At 43.5% G+C, this 19,445-nt stretch overlaps 1 protein-coding gene across 2 annotated transcripts; it reads right to left on the bottom strand.

The window, feature by feature from the left end:
* Positions 1-972: 972 nt before the first annotated feature.
* Positions 973-19,396, bottom strand: cep295 (centrosomal protein 295). 2 transcript variants are annotated; one of them, XM_083772978.1, is made up of 29 exons: positions 19,017-19,396; positions 15,832-16,032; positions 15,416-15,540; positions 15,239-15,332; positions 14,463-14,576; positions 14,133-14,273; positions 13,729-13,912; positions 13,326-13,487; positions 12,890-13,147; positions 12,648-12,748; positions 12,309-12,473; positions 11,982-12,058; positions 10,702-11,833; positions 9,545-9,701; positions 9,240-9,407; positions 8,058-8,291; positions 7,663-7,763; positions 7,154-7,247; positions 6,843-7,061; positions 6,131-6,294; positions 5,358-6,012; positions 4,878-5,024; positions 3,698-4,191; positions 3,257-3,427; positions 2,931-2,994; positions 2,310-2,648; positions 1,852-1,948; positions 1,529-1,628; positions 973-1,293 (listed from the first exon to the last, which is right to left on the bottom strand). In XM_083772978.1, the coding sequence occupies exons 1-29, from the start codon at positions 19,113-19,115 to the stop codon at positions 1,252-1,254; spliced, it is 6,099 nt and encodes a 2,032-aa protein (XP_083629104.1). In that variant the 5' UTR covers positions 19,116-19,396; the 3' UTR covers positions 973-1,251. The 2 variants fall into 2 exon arrangements, with proteins under 2 accessions (XP_083629104.1, XP_083629105.1); XM_083772979.1 differs by having other exon boundaries at positions 2,931-2,991.
* Between the last annotated feature and the right edge of the window lie 49 nt (positions 19,397-19,445).

Raw genomic sequence — 19,445 nt, 5'->3', positions numbered from 1 at the left:
AAACTCAAACTGCACATAATTGAATTAAGAAACTTACGGAGCCCCTGAATGGCCATGCATTCAAAATATATTTTATCTTGTACGTACAAGATAAAATATATTTTGAATGCATGGCCATTCAGGGGCTCCGTAGAAACTGGCAAGTTTTTTTTATTATTCTTTTGCGGCTTACGACTTTTTTATTGGTTTTTGAAGGGACAGACAGGATGCCGACAGGAAACGGGAGAGAGATGGGGGGATGACATGCAGTAAAGGCCGTGTCGGGCTCGGGAGTCGAACCCGCGGCACACTGCGACTGGATTACCAGTCGGGTGCCCAGACGTTTACGCCACCGCCTGGGCCATGAAACTGGCAAATTGATCATCAAAAATATGACCAAAGAAGACAGTGGAATATATTCTGCTGAGGTAAACATCCGACTGCAGAGCAAGACTCACAAGGTTGGTTGAAGTATGCATTGTGTCCTGTGAAGGATACACATAATGGGTGTGTTGTTCTTTTATCATAACATCCACATTTCATACAAGTCCTCAGAATAAAATGTTCATTTGAATGGTTACCGTAGTAACTTAGTGATAAATAAATAACCCTATTCAAATGAGGCATCCATCAACCTAAGTGTATTCTATGGAAAACTACCAGTATTTCTGAGCTGTGTTCATTCTATTTCCCCCTGAAGAGGTCTTTTTACTGCTTGATATTGTCCTTCTAATGCATGAGGGGGACTGTTTCTTTTTAAGGGGACCTTAAAACAGATGCTGATGCTTACTGAAGTAACAGTACAGTACTCAGGGGCAGTGAGTGAACAGGCGTTTCCTTCCAAAAAAAACTATTATACAGTGTTTAGACCTACTTAAATTGATTAAAAAACAAAAAGCTTATCCAACTGACTTTTCTTATCCAAAAGTGTGGCAGAATCAATAAACTCAGAGCAGTGAAATTAACTTTTCAGTAAGCAAACACGTTTGTATATTTGAATGTATCAAAAATGTTTATTAAATGGTCATGTGTAAAGTGCTTCTGCTTATCAATACTTGACCAATGTGGGAAGGAACCATTGTGTCATCCAGAGAATTCACACACAAAACAAACAATTATGAATTAACTTAAAATAAATGTAGACAACTTAGACTCAGCTGTTATGTAATCAACAGTATCTGAAATAAAAACATTTTCTCCAAAAATAAATACAAAAATAAAATAATAATACATGTTTCTTTAAAAAGGTCAAATACAAAACAATGATATCCGTCATTGCAGGGTCTTCTTGGCTCTGAGTTTCTGTAAGGTTTTCTGTGGAGAAAAAAATTGTGATCTGACAAACTATTAACATTTACAGACCTCTAGTTTGATGGCGGTAACGTCAACGCTTATTGGCAGCGTAATTCTTATTGACCCTTTACACAGCAGCCATTTTACATGAAATAGGGTAAAGTCTTTCTCATAATGACAGACACTATTTGGATTTAGCTACAGTACACAACTCAAGGTTATACCAAAGTTCAACATAGATTTAACAAGAGTTTACCTTGTGGAACTCCTTGGCCTTCAGACGATTTTTAGCACAGGCGTCCTGCCTACCCTTGAACTCCTTCTGTCGTTTCACTTCCTCCAGACGGTCATACAACCTGGAGAAAGATGGAAAACCATACAGAGGTGAATAAGAGTGCATCATGCATCATCCAACAAGGAATGGTTGGATCAGGTACTTCTTTGGCATACTTATTACATATTACAGGCATTTAAGGGTGGAAAGTGCACTCCCAACAGGTCCATAAGCATATAGAACCTTAACTTTTTTTAATCACATCACCATCTCTGGGTACAAAAAGGTATCTCAGCAGTCTGTACCTCTGTGTTCTCTGGTGCATCTCTGAAACGTCAAGTTTCCTCTGCTCAGGCATACAGATCTTCACCTCACCCACCTTCTTCAGCCTCAAATCACTCACTGATTGAAAGAAAGAGATGGGACCCAAGTTACAGTACATACATGTAGATTGAACATGGACTGTTCACTGTTGTATCCGTCTTTGAGGTTATTATTTACCAATGTTATTTAACTATCACTTGTGCTTTTTCAGCACCTGTAGGATTACTGGATTACCCATTATTAGATGGGTTTTTAATCCTCTTAGCAGACCTTGTATTGAACTGTACTTTTCTGTTCTTTTTTTCTGCAAACTGTTACTACGAAAATGTACGTATGTAGACATACACCCTAGATATATGCAATCTTTCATATTCATTGGGCAGATTTAGTCTAAATTAAATTACCTTCAATCGCCACTTCAGTAAAACTTTGTTCTTACCTGGAATAGAAAGTTCTGGCTTCTTGTGTGTGGAACCTGGAATAGAAAGTTCTGGCTTCTTGTGTGTGGAATCCACTAAAGTGACATGAGAAGTGTCAGTGGTCCTTTCCTCAGCCCGTCCTGGGATGGACCTGGCTCTGCACGACAAGGAAAGAATGTCTTTGGCTTTAGGCTGTTCTTCAGGTTGGACTTGGACCTTAGTCTGGGCCATAGTTCGGTTTCTTTTAGCCTTGATTTCTTCCACCCTTCTAGTAGATCTTTGAAGCAGAGCCCTATGTTTCTGTTGGAAGTCCTCCTGTAATCCCGAAGTGGCATTCCACTGGAACTCCAGGAGCATCTCTGTAAATCAAGGAGACAAACAAATAATGTCCTGCACATTATCAGTCACACCCATTTGTTTGTTTTATCTTCACGACACAGAATTAGATTTGTCTTTATTGTGTCAGAAACAGAGGGTACACATTGTTAAAATTTGAAGGAATCCCCCCCCCCCCCCCCCCCACAACAAACTCTAAATAGCTGTGACTTAAAACTAAATTCTGTAACTGATGAGTGAGTTTAAGAGAAAGGTAAAAATGTGATGCCAATGTGATCAAATAGACTATGCTTTATGAATTTCACCTGTGTGCGGCTGGGTTCTCTCCTCCTCAAAGTTAACAACACTCTCCTCTTTTGGTTCCACCTGCTAAAAAGAATACAGGTGTTGTAGTGAGACTCGTCAAAAAGAATATGTGCAAAATGTAATTCCAAAATCTTACCAAATAGATGACTAGAAAATAAGATTATCTAAAGAAAATCATTTGAACTGTAAGCAATGCTGGTGAAATAGTATTTTGATTTAGGATAACAAAAATCAGCATTTTGGAAATAACTGGACAACTGAAATGTAGTCAGTGAAAGTCTACAGCGGGGGAAAGGTTTAATTTCAAACACAATATTTGCCAGACCTCTTCTATTTGGCCTTTCTGTAATTCCATCCTTTCCTCTTCTCTGAGCTCTCCTTCGTGTTCCTTCTCGTCAGTGGTGGTTGTATCCTGGTCCTCCAGTGTGGTGTCTGCCAGGCTCACCAATGTTAACTGAGATTCTTCCAGGATCCCCTTCTCATTACCGACACGGCCCTGATTGGAAGGGGAAAGTATTCTTTAGCAAGGTCCACGCCATTTATTTGCAACACAACAAGTTGCAAATGCTCGGCAAACTGCACCAACTGGGAATGGGTCAATTCAGACGTGATTGCGTTGCGAATCATTGGTGTGGGCTGGGATTTCAACCGATCATATGAATGCAAACCACACTCCCAAATGAGAAAAGTATTAATAACACCAGTCAGTGGAATAAAAATATATTCATATTCCACTTTCTCATGAACTACTAAATTTAACACTTACCACTATTTGCTCCCAGATGTTTTCATGGTTGTATTCTTTCTGATTTTGAACATTTGACTCTCTCTCTAGCAGTGATGCATTTGGGGTTGGTGGACAATCACCACTAGGCAGGCTGAGAGCTACTAGCTCCCCCTCCTGGTCAATGGGAGAGACAAAGTCTACAGATTCGTGAGGATGACACTGGGATATGTTGAGCTGATCGAAGGATTCCTGGAGGGCTGTGTGGCCAGTTTGGGAGAGAGAAGGTTCTTCTGCTCGAAGACGGTCTGGGGAGGGGTCAGACATGACTGAAGGTTCAGCAATTGATCCCATCTCATCTTCCTCTGTTGAATATGTCAAGATATTGCACACTTCAATAGCCGACTGTTCACTTCCTTCAGGTGAAGTAGAGGGTGTTTCCTGTTCAGGAAGGTGAAATGTCATGGAAGGGTCTACTGTCTCGTTGTGAGTGACCTCCGCCAGGAGAGGGTGGAAAGAGTCTGAGGCTGGAAACACTGAAGGAGATTGAGGGAAACTGTTAATATGGCTCCCCTATCAGTGATACACCGTCACCTACTACCGGTAATACAAATGTGATTGAAGCACTTTTCAAAATCAATTGTAAAATTACATTGCAAAATTGTAACAAAAAAAAACAGGGTAAAAGTGCAGTGCCCGCATAGTTTTAGTTACAATACAAAGACCGTTTATAGAATATAATAGTACATTGTACATTGTAGTTAATTGCATGGTATGTATGGTATTTCCAGAAATATGTCACTTAATTTTGATGTGTTTCCCCATTGTTTTTTCTTTTCTTTTCTTTTTTCTTTTTTTTTGCGGCTTATGCCTTTTTATTGATTTTTGAAGGGACAGACAGTAGGCTGACAGGAAACGGGAGAGAGATGGGGGGATGACATGCAGTAAAGGCCGTGTCGGGCTCGGGAGTCGAACCCGCGGCACACTGCGACTGGATTACCAGTCCGGTGCCCAGACCGTTACGCCACGGCCTGGGCCTGTTTCCCCATTGTTGAAACAATAAAGTATAAATTATATTATATTCAAATGGTCTGACATTAAAGATTACTAGACTATCAAACCATTGGTAATTACTGAATAAAGATCTTTTGAATCTGGACCTGAATTAAATAAATTCATTACAATTTCAGGTCAGCTGAACATGAATGTAAAAGTGACTCGCCTTCACTTCTTTCTGGGTCCAGTTCTGGTGCACGGGTAGTGGCTTGCAAGCTGAGATCCTGTGGATCCAGCCCAGAGACAGGGGGACCGAGAGACTGAGCATCAGGACCTACAACTGGGGCTGCAAGATCCACGCTGGTTCTTTCACCTACGCACAAAATTACTTTGTTTCAGAAACTTAAAATATGATCTCATATCAACTCTCACAAAGACAAACATTAGGTCTCACATGTGCAACTACCACTGTCAGGCACTTTGTGTTCTGTGTTTTTCACTTGTCACAATGAATAAATAAAATAATTCTACCAATTTAACTTATTGATTTGAAACTTGTTTTTAGAATGGGAACTTCAAAAACATTGTCAAGGGTTGCTGTTAATTTTACCCCTGTAAGGAGGTGCAGAGAAGCTAAAAGGAAAGGAAATGTGTACCGGTATATACAGCCATAAATATAAATATAAATATACCACCCATCCTTTACCTGAACTTCCACTCCTCTGGACAGCAGACTCGTCCAACTCTGCCAACAGTGGTCTCATGTGGCAATCCTGCCCTTCATCCGACCACACAGATGACTGCCCCAACTCCATCTGACCAATCAGCTGGCCAGCAGCATAGACTTTCTGTGCTCCACTCAGGCCATGATGGGAGCCTGACTGGTGACTGGAGAGTCTGCCCATGATACGACTCAAAGTGGAGTCCCATCCACCTTGGTCCGTGCTGCTTACAGAGACTGATTGACCCGACGGTGGACCAATCATGGATGAATGTGCCGTCGGTTGACCTGGGGATGGACCAATCATGGTTGAATGCGCTGATGGTTGACCTGGCGGTGGAGCAACCATTGACGAATGAGCTGATGGTTGATGCAGGGGAGGAGGACCTATCATGGATGAAAGAGATGACTGTTGGCCAGTAAGTTGCTCCATGGTCGAGTCTCTCTGGTCTGAGGCTAGGCAGGATGATTGATCTGCCAGCTGGCCAATGAGTGGCATGAAAGATAGGCAGGATGACTGATCTGCAAGCTGGCCAATGAGTGGCCTGAAAGAAGTGTCCTGCTCTTGGTTATCGGCCAGCGAAGAGGCATCATGGCCTGAGAAGCGAGCCAAGATCTGGTTGACTGTGTTGTCCCACTCCTGAAAGACAGGGAAAAGGACATGCTATCAAATGTTACATTAGATCAATATCCCATGAAACAATATGACTAAATCGGCTGTGAGTGATGTGGACTCATGAGGGGAAAGAAAAACACACCAAGACATGTCTCTGTGCAACTGAAGGCGTTTCTGAGGGGACAGACAGAGAGTCTACAGGCCTCTCCTCGTTGATGCCGCTGTCCGGAACTCCTGTCCATGACTGCTGGACCACCGAGGAGCCGCTTTCCTCCACATAGGAGCCACCTCTGTCTGGAGAGGACACTGGAGATGGAAGCAAGAGGAACACAAACATTCAATGAGGTAAATGCGCTTTTATCCATTGATCGTTCCCAACCTTTTTCCTTGGAGATCCATTCTTACATCTGACAAAAGCTGAGACCCCCCCCCCCCCCCCTCCCAGACACACATTTGTTGTATTTCTCAAACATTTTAACACATTGAATCCCAAGCATGACTTTCCTGACCTAATTGATAAAGACCTCTTTCCCTGCCGAACCCGACTTCCCCGATTTATGTCTTATTTGTTTTATCGGCAGATTTTGAACTTTTAAGACATACAAGGTTTTCCGCAGACACGTTTGGATCACGTGAAAAACAAAAATGACGCTCGCTTCCCAGGGCTTCTGGGTAATCGAGTCACAATGCAATTCTATGGACAATGGCGCCAGCCTGTGGGTCGCTCTGTTCTTCCTTCTTGTTTTGGATGGCTGTGCCAATTAAACCAAAATAGTGTAAATAATGTAAATAATTGGTAGGCAGAAATCTGGCATCGGTCAAGACTCTAGTAAATGGCAATCAAGCATTCCCACCTGTGCTGAAGGAGAAGTCGAGCTCCCTGGTGTATTTATCTATGATACGATGGATGTTGCTGTCATGGAACAGGGCGTCTGTGGCTGGACGAGGAGTGGCTAATGCAGACTCCTCCTGAGAGGAAAAGCTTTCTCTGGACGTAGGGGTGAAATCTAGTGAGCCTGCAGCACCCGCTCCTCTTTCAGCACCAGACCTGGTGGCTAGATGCTGGGAGCCATCTGTAGGGAGGTGGAAGGAAAGAAGAAAACAATGCATTTACAAGTGGAGCAAGACAAACAAGCAAGCATTACCACAGATTCGTTTCCCTCACCTGAATGGGCTGAGCTTTGATCAGGATCGGAGGTGACGTAGCTGCCAGTGGAGATGGTGGTGGAGAAGTCAGGGTCAGGCGGTCTATAAGTAGACTGAAGATACAGGTTTAGTAAGGGGGGATAATGGTTCTTTTGGTGTCATTCTAAGGTTTAGTAAACATGCAATTTTACAGACTGAGCTCAGTTCAAGTGTAGAAACCCTCACAAAGTGTATTAAATACACTTCAGGTGCTTATGTTTGCATCATCGCTCAGCATACACACACTCTCTCAGACAAAAACAATCTTTATACACAGACACACACCAACAGGCGCACACATGCATGTACACTTAAACACACACACAATGCTCCTCAAGCATAATCATGGACCAGTGTCAAGTCCTCAGATTTGGCTAATTTTCATCATTGATCCACACAGTGGCGAACCTCAGAGGGAGACAATACATGAACTACAATGTGTGCAACTCAGCACACAGATAAAGGTGTTGTTTTAGTTGGTGAACTAACCTCTACGGGGGATTTGCAGCAGTCGATAGCAGGACCCATATAAGAAGTACCTCCTCTGCCTGAGTCAGAGGAGGCCTGAGAGACGTTTGGAGGGAGTGATTCTGAAACACAAATGTTTAGGAGTGAGTGGAAACTTCCCTGCATGTGTACAAATAATAATGTAAATCACGTTTATTTGGAAAGTACAACACATATACTGTAAATACATTTGCAGTGGCGACACTAGTACAGATCCATTGATGCAGGGTTTCACAGCACATACATTTAAGAGCCATCCAGAGATATTATCTGACCATGTACGTGTATTTCCACACCTTATTATAGACATGGATAACCTATTGGGACAAGTCCGTGTTTAACATATAACAGTATACAATATCAACTATATACAGTACCAGATTCTGGGGAGGTCCCTGCCTCCATCAACAGTCTCTCTCGCCAGGAAATCTTGCTGGAACTTCCTGCCCCCGAGGCTGACACAGAGTCAGTCCCGCTCCCAGCAGACAGATCCCCTCTGCTCGAGGAAGTATGGGAAGACCAGTGAGAACCCACTGAGGTCTCTGGTTCTTCCTCTGGGTATGTGACACTGTCTAAAATACATGCCGACACATTTACACTGTCCTCTGGACCTGTGGACACACACAAAATGGAATATTGAACTCATATAGTACCTTTCAATTTGGAAAATAAGTTCACAATAGAAAAACCCATGCAATGCACCCTGATCGTGGGTTTTGTAAAGGTTCTGCGAAGTGCCCGACCCAGGAATAAATTCTGTCTGCTTATAATACTCACAACACAGTATAGTAGTTGAGGTTGTGCTATGGAAATACAAGTCATTGCTTCCCTTAGAACCGGGAAGCAAATGAATCTGTTTGTTGTGTTGTTTTTTTGTCACACACTACCTGGATGCCAACGATGACCCTCTGCCCCAAAATTTCCAGAAATGTCCAAAAATCCTGCAAATCGTTACACAGTATCTCTATAGTCATGTGTTCAAGACAGATCTGTCCGATATTGGCTACTAATAATTGGCTAACATTGGCTTTCAAAGTTTGCAGGATTGGCTCGTTTTTAACAAAAAGCCTCAAATCATGAACACAGCGTGCAATATACGTGAACTCTTTCACAGACTTTCCTACTAGGCTGAGGAATATATCCCACCCTTTTCACATTGGCCTGTTATAGCGCCACCAACAGGTGGATTTTGCAAAACACATTTCCATCCAAGGCGTAAGAAGAAATGGCACCCTTTTCACATTGGCCTATTATAGCACAACCAGGAGGCCACAACCTGACCTGGCCTGGTGGAGACATGTGCCCCGAGGGGCACTTTTATAGTTTTCTTTTCTTTCAGATTTATTTACAGGATTTGTATAAATATACAGGATATCACATTGAAGAGTGTTATAACTCTTTTTTGAGACCTTAATCGGATACGAATATACTTTAGCATAATAAAGTATTATTTTCTACAACAACAGAGCACCTCACCTCTCTCTAAACTATGACTTTTATATAATGCAGCACCTCGTCTCAACAGTTTCTGGGGAAAGAAATGGGCTCTCTTGGCTCACCAATGACTATGCTGGTATTGACTGGAGTCTCCACTTCCTGAATGGCACTGAGCTCATGTTGTGATGTGATCTCTATGGTGCCCAGCCTGACCCGGGCCACTGGCGGTTTGGTTGGCCGAGGAGCGAGGTGCAGTGGTGGGGCAGCTGTATCAGCCAGGGTGGTGGGAGCTAAAGAAAATGAGAAATCAATGCAATTATGCAATATTTAAAACCTGAAATTCCAGTAGAAATCTCAATGAAACAATTCACTTTCTGCCGTGGGAATTTAAGGGAAACCAGCAGAAAGAAAGACACTAATTGCTTACCACTGGTGGGTGGCTGGCTGTGTGCAGTACCGTCTTCTTGTAGATGTGACAAAGAGCCTCCACTAGCCTCCTCCATTGCTTTGAGCAGGGATGACAGAAGTTTGAGGCGCATGGCACCAATGTCCTCTGAAACTACGTCGACAGTCTCTGGAGCAGGCTATGGGGAACGGATTAAGTAGTGGAAAATAATATTTTACCAATAAGCTTCAAATGACACTAAGGGATGTCAAACTCAAATACACAGTGGGACAAAATAAATAAATTGGTACAAGTCGAGGGCCGGACTGTGTTTCAACACACGGGCCATTTTTGGGGAGAGGGGTAGCTGAAAGTTGACCACAAGTGATATACTTTCACTGCTGATCAATAGTGAAGAGAAGACGCATGCTTGCGCTTGCGGGCCCTCGATGTGACAATGCACTCGCAAGTGCATTGTGGGACTTCATCCCGGGGGCCAAAGATATTTCATTCACAGGCCTGATTTGGCCCCCAGGCCTTGAGTTTGAAATATATGACTAGACCCTAAAAACAGACTTAAAAAAAGTTGAGAAAAGTTAAACTTTTCCACTGCCGCACTGTGGTGAGATAAAGTGTCAGACAACCAGACAGAAGCAGGTGGTGGTCTGAAAAGGGAATGGACTACTAGGCAGTAGGAATATACACAAATGTGACTTGGGTGTTTAGTTTTCCGACATTTTGCAGCGGTAGAAATCACTACCACTGATGTTTTGAATTCGGAATAACATGCTTTCATTGCCTTGCATGGTTGCCTCTTCCGTTGGTGTGTGAATGTTTGTGTGAATGGATAGAGTGTAATGCACAATGTACAGTAAAGCACTTTGGATAAGACGCAATGCATGGTACAGTGAAGAAATCAACCTTTTCAATTTGCAAATGAGCCCTGCTCTGGAGAAGAGCCTGGCCAATGCCAGATGATCAATTACCAATACTTTGACCAATATTTTGTCATGAAGTACAAAAAACGAAATCATTTTGAAAAACGTAGAATCGACAATGATGTCATCAATAAAGTCAAACCAATATATCTGTCTGGCTCTTTCAGTTCATGAAATCACCTGATGTTACGCATTGTTGGGGAAAATGTAGCAACCTGTACAATTTTAAACATGCCAAAACGTGTCCCAGGACCCAGTCACCTGTGCATCACTGTTGAGTAGAGTCTGCAGGGCCTCCCTTTGCCTTCTCATCTGGTCCCTTTCCTCCTCTTGCCTCCGTCTCGCCTCCTCCCGCTCCCTCTGCTGCTGTGAAACATTCTCCCTCTGCCGTAGCACCTGGCTATGAGCCTCCTTCAGCTCTTGCCTCAGACTTTCCAGATCACCCTCCCTGGGCAGCTGTGATGTTGGCTGGGGAAAGCTTTGCTCACAAATCCCAGCAGGCTTCTCTGAACCCCGTGATGGTGGACGTGTAATACCTTGGTTAATGACTTGGACAGGAGGGAGGGTAGGTGGGAGAGGGATGCCGCGATGTGCTGGCTGGATTGTGAGTAGACTATGGTCTGGATAGGCTGTGGTGACTGGAGAAGGTCTTAGTCGCTCAGGACGAAGTTCACGTTCCCTCTGCTGTGCCTCCCTCTGTGCTAGCGCACGGCTATGAGCCTCCTGTAGCTCTTGCCGCTGCCTCTCCAGATCACACACCCTGGTCACCATTGACATGGCCCGGGGGAAGGCCTGTGTTGGTGGATTTGTAATACCATGGTTAATGTCTTGTACAAAAGGGAGAGTAGGTGGGGGAGGAATACTGCAAGCTGATGGATGGATTGTGAGTGGTCTGTAGTCTGCGGAGGCTGAAGAGGCTCTCAGTCGCTCAGGGAGATGTTCTGTCACTCTCTCCCTTGTGTTGATAGTCAGACAAACAGCATCCAGGGCTATTTGGTCCCTGAGACTCACTGCTGCAGATTCCAATAGCATTGGCCTGGATCTGGAGTGAACAACTTCACCAGGTCCTGAATTCCAACCAGGACCTGAGAAGGCTGAGAGTGGGGGAGGCAATGGCACAGCAGTTGACTCTCTGGTAGGGATTATCACTGGGATCTGGGTTTTACCATTTGCTTCAGCAATGAAGGGTAGCATTGTGCAGCCACTGAGAGGCTGCAAATGGGGTACTAGAGGTAGAGGGACAGTTTGGTCAATGCTATGGGTGGGAGGGAGAACAAGGCCTGGAGGTACAGCTAGGGGCATTGCTGATCTGGCGGCCATGTTACGGATTTGAAGACTTCGCTGGTATTCTTGCAGTCGCTGGCGAGCCACTTCCAGTGATCGTTTGTGAACTCTAAACTCAAGACACACAACATTCAGACAATTGTATACAAATAGACAATCTACTTTTGTCCAATAACCCTTTATTACTCAGCTCATTTACTTTCTATAAATTATTTAGATGATAATTGATAACACTAGCCAGTAGATTTAAAACACACTTATTCTGCTCCAGGAGACGCTGCTGGTATTCCCTGATCCTTGTGTTGTGGTCATTTTCAGCTGCTGTAGGCATTGACTGTAGGAAAACAAAGTAAAAAAAAAGACGATTTAAGTGTGCTATACTGATTTTGACACATGACAAAATGATCTTCCTTAGTGCCCAAATAAACATTTTGGCTGACTTATATGCTTACTTCACAACTAAGGTAGATACCAAATCCGATAATAGCACATATTGCCATAGGTCTACTTAGCCCTTTCCAATGAAAAGGAGAGGGGGAGTGTGAGAGTGAGTGTGAGTGTGTGTGCATATCATGGACACTGACAGGTACTTCCGCTTGGCAGACAGGTAGGTCCTGGGTTACAGCAGCCTTCAGGGTCTCTCTCTCCTGCTGGGCTTGTAGCAGTTCCTGCTCCAGCCTGGCCTTCTGCTCCTCTAGCTCCTGGAGTAAGGATATCTGCTGCTGCTTCTCCCTCTCCAGCTCCTCTTCCTGGAGGACATTAATGCTTCCTATTTATCTCAACATTATCTTAGATTGCTGGTGGTAACAAATGAATCAGTCTGTAATGTTGACAGTTATAAAGCGAGATACTGGCAGAAATGTTTGCCAGTACATCAACAGATACCAATCAGTGCAAGCCTGTGGCTCTGAATGGGTACATACCCTTTCCTGTCGCTCCAATTCAAATTCCTGCATCTTGTTAGCCAGCATGTCAGGAAGAACCAATGTCCCTGCCACAACTGTCTCCTCTGTAGTCTCCAGTGCTGGTTAGATTAAAAAACAAAAAACACATTATTCGCTGTCACCAAAGAACAGTTACAAAGTGACTTGACCAACAGGAAATAAAAGGAAGATAAGATAAGAAAGTATATATTAACAAAAAGATTTGATCCTAGCAGATGTACCTGGTGGCGAATGGGAAGGCTGAAGGAGCTTGTGTCTGGCAGTGCATGGTTGCACTCTCTCCTCACTGGACAAAGAGCCTGTGTCGATAGTCGAGTCATGTTCGGGTACCTGATCTTCAGTGGTGGTTGGTGGCGGGTGGCCAGTGGGAACGAGGCTTGTTTCGCTGCTCCACTGGTGGTCTCTTTGGGTCCTGATGCGGTTCAGGAGCCTCTTCAATGCCCGTCTGGGAGCAGGCCTCGCTGGCAGGGAGGACTCCACTACAACAAAAAAGTCAGGACCGATTACACATATATTATACACACTAGAATTCCGTATTATACACACTTTTACTTACATGTTATTTTAACAACAATGCTGATATGTCGGTATAGATCCTAAAGCTACCATGTGTACCACTTCCTTAACTTGCTATGGGGGAGGAGCCAAGCTCTTTACCCGTTTCTTGCCCCAGGTGTCCCATCTGCTCTTGATCAGGGCCTGTCTCTTCTGCTGTGGCGACATCGTCCAGGGTCAGGTCCAGGTCTTCATTCTGGCTGTCTGTGGACTGGGCCGGTAGAGGCTCTGGCACCAGCTGGAGTAACAGGTCACCTTTCACCCCTACATGGATACATACAGGGAAAGGCTCAATAGAATACCACAGAAGTAGGGTAAACCTGGGTAAATGTGTTATCCGGGCCTTGTAGACATAAGTTAGTTTGTAGGTGAACTGAATCCAGACCACAATATTGTATTATACATCTGTAGTGTTATTATGCATTAATTTCAATTGTCAACAGACAATAAAATGGTACTAGTTACTATATCGAGCTGTAAACCCAAACTTCCTGGGTATTCTTACTCCTCTCTCCTGTGTACATGTCCTCGAAAGCAAACTCCATCTCCCTCTGGCAGTCCACCATGAACTCTTGTCTCTTGTACAGAGGCTGGAAGATCTGAGCAGGCATCTGGGACACTTGGCGTCTTCTTCTCAGTAGGTCTGTCTGCTGCATGTGTTCCAGCTCGGTGAGGAAACGCTCACGGTCCTAGAGAAGAAAAGGGACAAAAAAAGAACAAACTAAATGTATACGACAAGACAGAAGTACGGTTTAAAAGGAAAGGCAAGACCCACAAACTTCTGTAAAAGGAATGTTTGCAGCCAAACAAAACCTTAGTAGCAGTGGGTATGCCATTTGTTAGAAATCCCCTACCTAAATGCTACACTATATATTATGTTTGCTGGGAGAACTGCGATTCTGATGATACCTGAGTGAGGCGTTCTCTCCTCAGGGCGTGCTTTCCTCTCAGACGAGCCTTCTCCAGCTGCTCTTCTCTCCCCCTTTCAGCCTCCCTCCCCAACTCCTGCAGCCTCTGTGCCTCCTGTTCTGCCATCTCATGGGCATTGGGCTGTAGAATCATCAACAATGCACATATCAAGTGGAGAACATTTTTGGGATATCTTTCTACCTCTGGTTCTCTAGATGCTAAAACATTTTATTATCCCTTCTTGATTATTTTATTTATACAGTACACTACAGTACATTGCAACAGACATTTCAAATGTGATGCCAGCTTCAGGATTACGGAAAGACGTACCTGTGTTGACTCAACTTCCCTATCCACTGTGGTCTCAGGCATGTGGTAGTAGGTCGCAGAGAAGGAGTTCACATCTGATTTCTTCACTACATGCTGTTTCTTGGGGTCTATATTCTGTTCGAACAATAAAGAGAAATTTTAATAATACCAAACAAACAAACAAACAAACAAACAAACATTGTATTCTAAGTAGAATTTATAACACCATATCCATGTTAATAATGCTGCAAAATAATCAGACCAAATGATTGTGAGATTTGTTTTGTCCAATATCATTCAGCCCAATTCTAAATTTAAATGTAATATTGTTTGTTTGCCACATTCACTTAACAAATGTCATTATCCAATATTGTCGGTTAACAGTAGGCTTGGGGCAGATTCACACTATGGTCCCGGGTGGCAGATGTTGAGGTTGTGTGAATGTTGCGTACCGTTCCCGGGAGCGGATCACCCAACCATTCCCGGGACCACATGGCGGTATAGTCTCGAGACTGATTGAAGTGTACTCGTGAAGTCAAGTGAAAGCATTGAATACAGTTGAATGACGTGTACTCGGATACGGATCGCTGCAATGTGAATGCATTGAATACAGTTGAATGAAGTGTACTCGGGCGGAAGAATCAGGGACAATGTGAATCATGGACAGCGGAGACCAGGCAATCGTATTCGGGAACAGTTTAAATGAAACCGACTGCAGTGTGAATCTGCCCTTAGTCTACTATGTCATTCTAAATTGTGTTTTGACAATCGGGAGGCTTGGGAGCCTGGCATATCACCTCAATGGGGCGCAGTGGAGGTGGTGGGAGGCTGGCCACTTTTGTTGCCCTCTCCCTTTCTGCCTGCAGCGCCTTCTTCCTTGCTGTGATGAAACTGTAAAAGTGGAGAGCATTAGACTGAAATGCAGTCAGACATGTCGGTCATGAAATAACCCTATTCTGGACTGTAATGCTCACCGAGTTTGCTCCTCATGGTCTTTCAACCTCTGTGATTTGAGCTCTTGCAGGGCCTCTCTGTAACGCTCTTCTGCTTTTGCTTGGTTCTCCTCTTCTCTCTGAGCTATCGCTGCCCAGTCAGGTTCCTGGCTCAAACATAATTAAACATAAATGCACAGTTGAGGGATCTATTCATAAGTAAATCATAAACATTATTTTATATTTTATGGCATAATGCAGCATGGGTTACTTTCTACTGATGATTATTACACAGTAAAATATGTTAATTTATCCATTCGTATCTCCAAGAACAAGAAATGTAACCCGTTTGGTTACATATGTATGCTCTCAAGAGTTAAATTAAATTAACACTGAGGGTTTGAGCCGTGTGCTATATGATAATATATATAGGCACCATGTGTACTCCTCATGTTTACATTTTCTTTTGCACTCCTGTGGCCCTGTCCAAGCTGTTCCAGGCTTTGCTGGTATAACTTCTGCAGGGTCTCTATCCTCTCTCTCTTCTGACGCTCCCAGTCGCTCCTCAGCTGATCCTCCAGGTTCTGCAGCTCTCTCTCCCGTCTCCGCTGCACCTCGCTGCGGATGTGCAGCGCGATGTTCCGCTGCTGTTCACGCACCTGCGTGGACATCCAACAAACATCAGCACATGGATGGACATCCACTGGGTGTGTTGAACATCAAATGGTTGAAGAAGCTGCACATTTATAAACATGGTTTTCAAAATGTGGGTGTCCAGCCCAGGGGAACGCCAGGGGTCCTTGAGGGAGGTTCAAGGCCTCCTCTGCAAAATGAGGAATATTTGGAATTTTTGTCTATTCGAAAAAAGCTCATACTGTATGTGAGCTTGCAGATTGGTTATTTTTGAAAATGTGTTATTTTAGAAAAATCACAATCTGTTGGGAAGTGGGGAACCCTGGCAGAATAGAGGGTAACTATGCGCGCATCATCGTACCTGGAAGGTATGCGGGAACGCCCAAAAAAACTACTTTCTGGCCTTGACAGCCCATTCATCCAAACAGAGAAGTCCTGTCTGATTGCATTAAACAATGTTAAACTCACCAACATTGCAGCTGTACGAAAAGCTTGAATTATCTCTTTCTATCTGCAAAGTTTTTGTTTCCTAAAAATCCACCATAGAAACGTTATAAGCTACTTTCTGTCAAGAAGTGCTTGTTTTCAAAAACACAACATTTTGCTGCCTCCTGCATTATCCCATTCTGTACGGGAACCCCTTTTGGTGTTTTAACTAAGCATTATGTTATACTTTAGCTATTGAAAAATAGCAGATCTACAAGCTCATAGCACGCTACGAGCTTGTAGGTCTGCTATTTTTGAAAAATCGTGAAAATGCGGCACAAATCTTTGAATATATATTCTTTCAGAATACTTTAAAAAAAATCGACGTCAAGCCTAAATGGGTTAAGTGACATTTAGAAACAGGTGGTACGCAGGACGGTTGAGTGATTTCCAACGAGCGCTTCCAAACTCCAACACTCCATGCTGCTCAATGTTTTGCCAGTCTATATGAGGGGGGCGTGTTCTGATGGGAAACTTATGCATGTGCATACTCTCTATACAGTACTTTAAAATACACAGTCAAATGTATATCAATTTGGTCTAAGCCTTGCAGAGCAATGAGGCCCATAGGGCAGGAGCGGGACCCTATCTCCTGTTTTTGTAGTGTGAGGCAGCTTGATGTACATGTACAGTACACCGTACACCCCCTGGACATAACGCTAGCATGTCGCAGGGACTTAACCCCAATCCAACCCTTGATGCTGAGTGCCATACAGGGAGGCACTGGGTCCCATTTTTATAGTCTTTGGTATGACCTGGCCAGGGATTGAACCCCCGACCTCCCAGACTCAGGAAGGACACTCTAACCACAAGGCCACTGAGCTGGTGTCCTTGACATTAAAATGTATGACAACCATAGCCACAATTTGCAACTCTAGATTATTTTATAATGGGATGAATCTGGGATGAATACCCTCCATTGACTCCCATTCATCCAACTTGCTTTTGCGATCTGCTTGTATTAAACAACGTTAAACTCACCAACATTGCAGCTGTAGGGCAAGCTTGAATTGTCCTCTTTCAATCTGCCAAGTGTTTGTTTCAGAAAAAATCCCTGTAGACATGTTATGAGCTACTTTCTGTCAAGAAGTTCTCTTCAGACTGCAGGTGATTATTTTTCTACGTGTTGGAGTTTGGAAGCACTCAATGCGTACAACCCGTTTCACATTTGCACATAATGCAGGAGGCAGCAGCGCAACCCGTTAATAAAAACGAGTGCTTCCAAACTCCAGCACTTAGAAAAAGAATCACCTGCAGAGAATTGCTTGACAGAAAGTAGCTCATAACATGTCTACAGTGGATTTTTATGAAACAAAAGCTTGGCAGATTGAAAAAGGATAATTCAAGCTTGGCCTAGAGATGCAATGTTGGAGAGTTTAACGTTGTTTAATACAAGCAGATCGCAAAAGCAAATTGGATGAATGGGGAGTCAATGGAGGGTATTGCAACTCTAGATTCATCCCATTATAATGGTTGCAAAGAGTTGCAAATTGCGGCTATGATAACCACTGCTTTAGAGGCAGTCTAGCCCCTCTCGGAACCCTCCGTAAAGCTTTTCTGAAATTTGGATGTCACTTTGCGTAGGGTCCCTGTGCGTATCAATATTTTCGTATGGGAATGTTGGAACGCGGACATAAATATCCTCTGTAACATCGTGTCTGCGCCGTTTGACGTCTTCTTTTCGTTTGCATTATTCTGAAGGTGTCAACTATAAGTACCTATACATACCGCTGCGAATTCTCTTGTGTCGCGGAAGCCGTTAAGTATTTTTAAACTTTGTTTGATCGATTTGGTCGCTTTGATTCTTCTTGTTTATTTACCGTTTATTGTACCGCCTCCCGATGTGCGGTTGGCTTGTGCCGGCTACGTTCCTGCCTCTGATCTGCTCTGTCATAGCTATAGCGCCACTAGCTAGCCAGATAGGCGGTACAATGAGGTGTCAATAAACAAGGAAGGAAGAGAAGAATCAAAGCGACCAAATCGGTCAAACAAAGATTAAAAATACTTAACGGCTTCCGCGCCACAGGAGATATTCGCAGCGGTATTTATAGGTACTTAAAGTTCACACATTCAGAAGCCCTCACGCGAAAAAAAAGTCCTCAAAGAGCGCAGAAGGACTTATCCGAAGGTGTTTACGTTTATTTATGTGTGCGTGCCAACGGTGGCAGGGTGGAGGTGGAATAGGACCCCATGCTCGGGGTCTAAAAAATGTCAGAAACTTCAGTAGCATTGGGTTCTGCTTGTAGGGCTAGAGGCAGTCAGACGTGCAAGATTATGAGTCAATAATTGCAACAAAGGGGGTAAAGAACAGCAAATGAGATACTTTGCACTCTAAAGAAAATCATTTTACGGTTTATCATCATTATTATTGTTGTTATAATCTATTTGTGCTGCTGTATTGTCTTATTAAAGGAAGCCAAAGAAAAATACTCTTATGTACACAAAACAAAATGTTAACATTAACAATATAAGTATAACTTTGGTTTGAACCTTAACATACATCCAGAGTCAGAGCGCATATTACCTGTTGTATTCGTAGTTTTCTCCTCCTGTCATGTTCCTCTCGTATGAGTTGAGCCTCTTCGTTGGGGCTGAGTCTCAATCTGACCACTTTTCTCTTCATGTTCAACACATTCTTCTTACAGACCTTTAGTTTGGTCTTCGGGTTCAAAACAAAGACCTCTACTCACTGCAGTTATACTTAGCTGGTTAGCTTTATGTTCCTGTCGGGCCAGCAGCTGGTGATTTCACACACACATGTGTGTTTCTACGACACACATGACGTGCATTGTTAATATATTATAAAATAGTAAAACGCGAGTTTAAAAACATATAAAACATATAAAGTGCAAATGGGTGACAAACGAACTTTGGTTTGTCACTATAGTACCATGCCAACATCAAGTCAAGTGACGGTTTGTCATTTGGGCATCATGTGATGCGTCACATCCGG

The sequence above is a fragment of the Protomyctophum parallelum genome, assembly GCF_964188405.1.
Source record: "Protomyctophum parallelum genome assembly, chromosome: 9".
Classification (NCBI taxonomy): Eukaryota; Metazoa; Chordata; class Actinopteri; order Myctophiformes; family Myctophidae; genus Protomyctophum; species Protomyctophum parallelum.
Note: the sequence above shows the minus strand (reverse complement) of the source record. Positions and strands in the feature narration are given on the sequence as shown.

Coding starts and splice junctions, on each gene's coding strand:
- cep295 (XM_083772978.1), bottom strand. CDS start 19,115: ATGAAGAGAAAAGTGGTCAGATTGAGACTCAGCCCCAACGAAGAGGCT. Junction 14,274..14,462: donor GGGAAGTTGAGTCAACACAG/GTACGTCTTTCC, acceptor ATGATTCTACAG/CCCAATGCCCATGAGATGGC. Junction 2,995..3,256: donor AGAAAGGCCAAATAGAAGAG/GTCTGGCAAATA, acceptor TATTCTTTTTAG/CAGGTGGAACCAAAAGAGGA.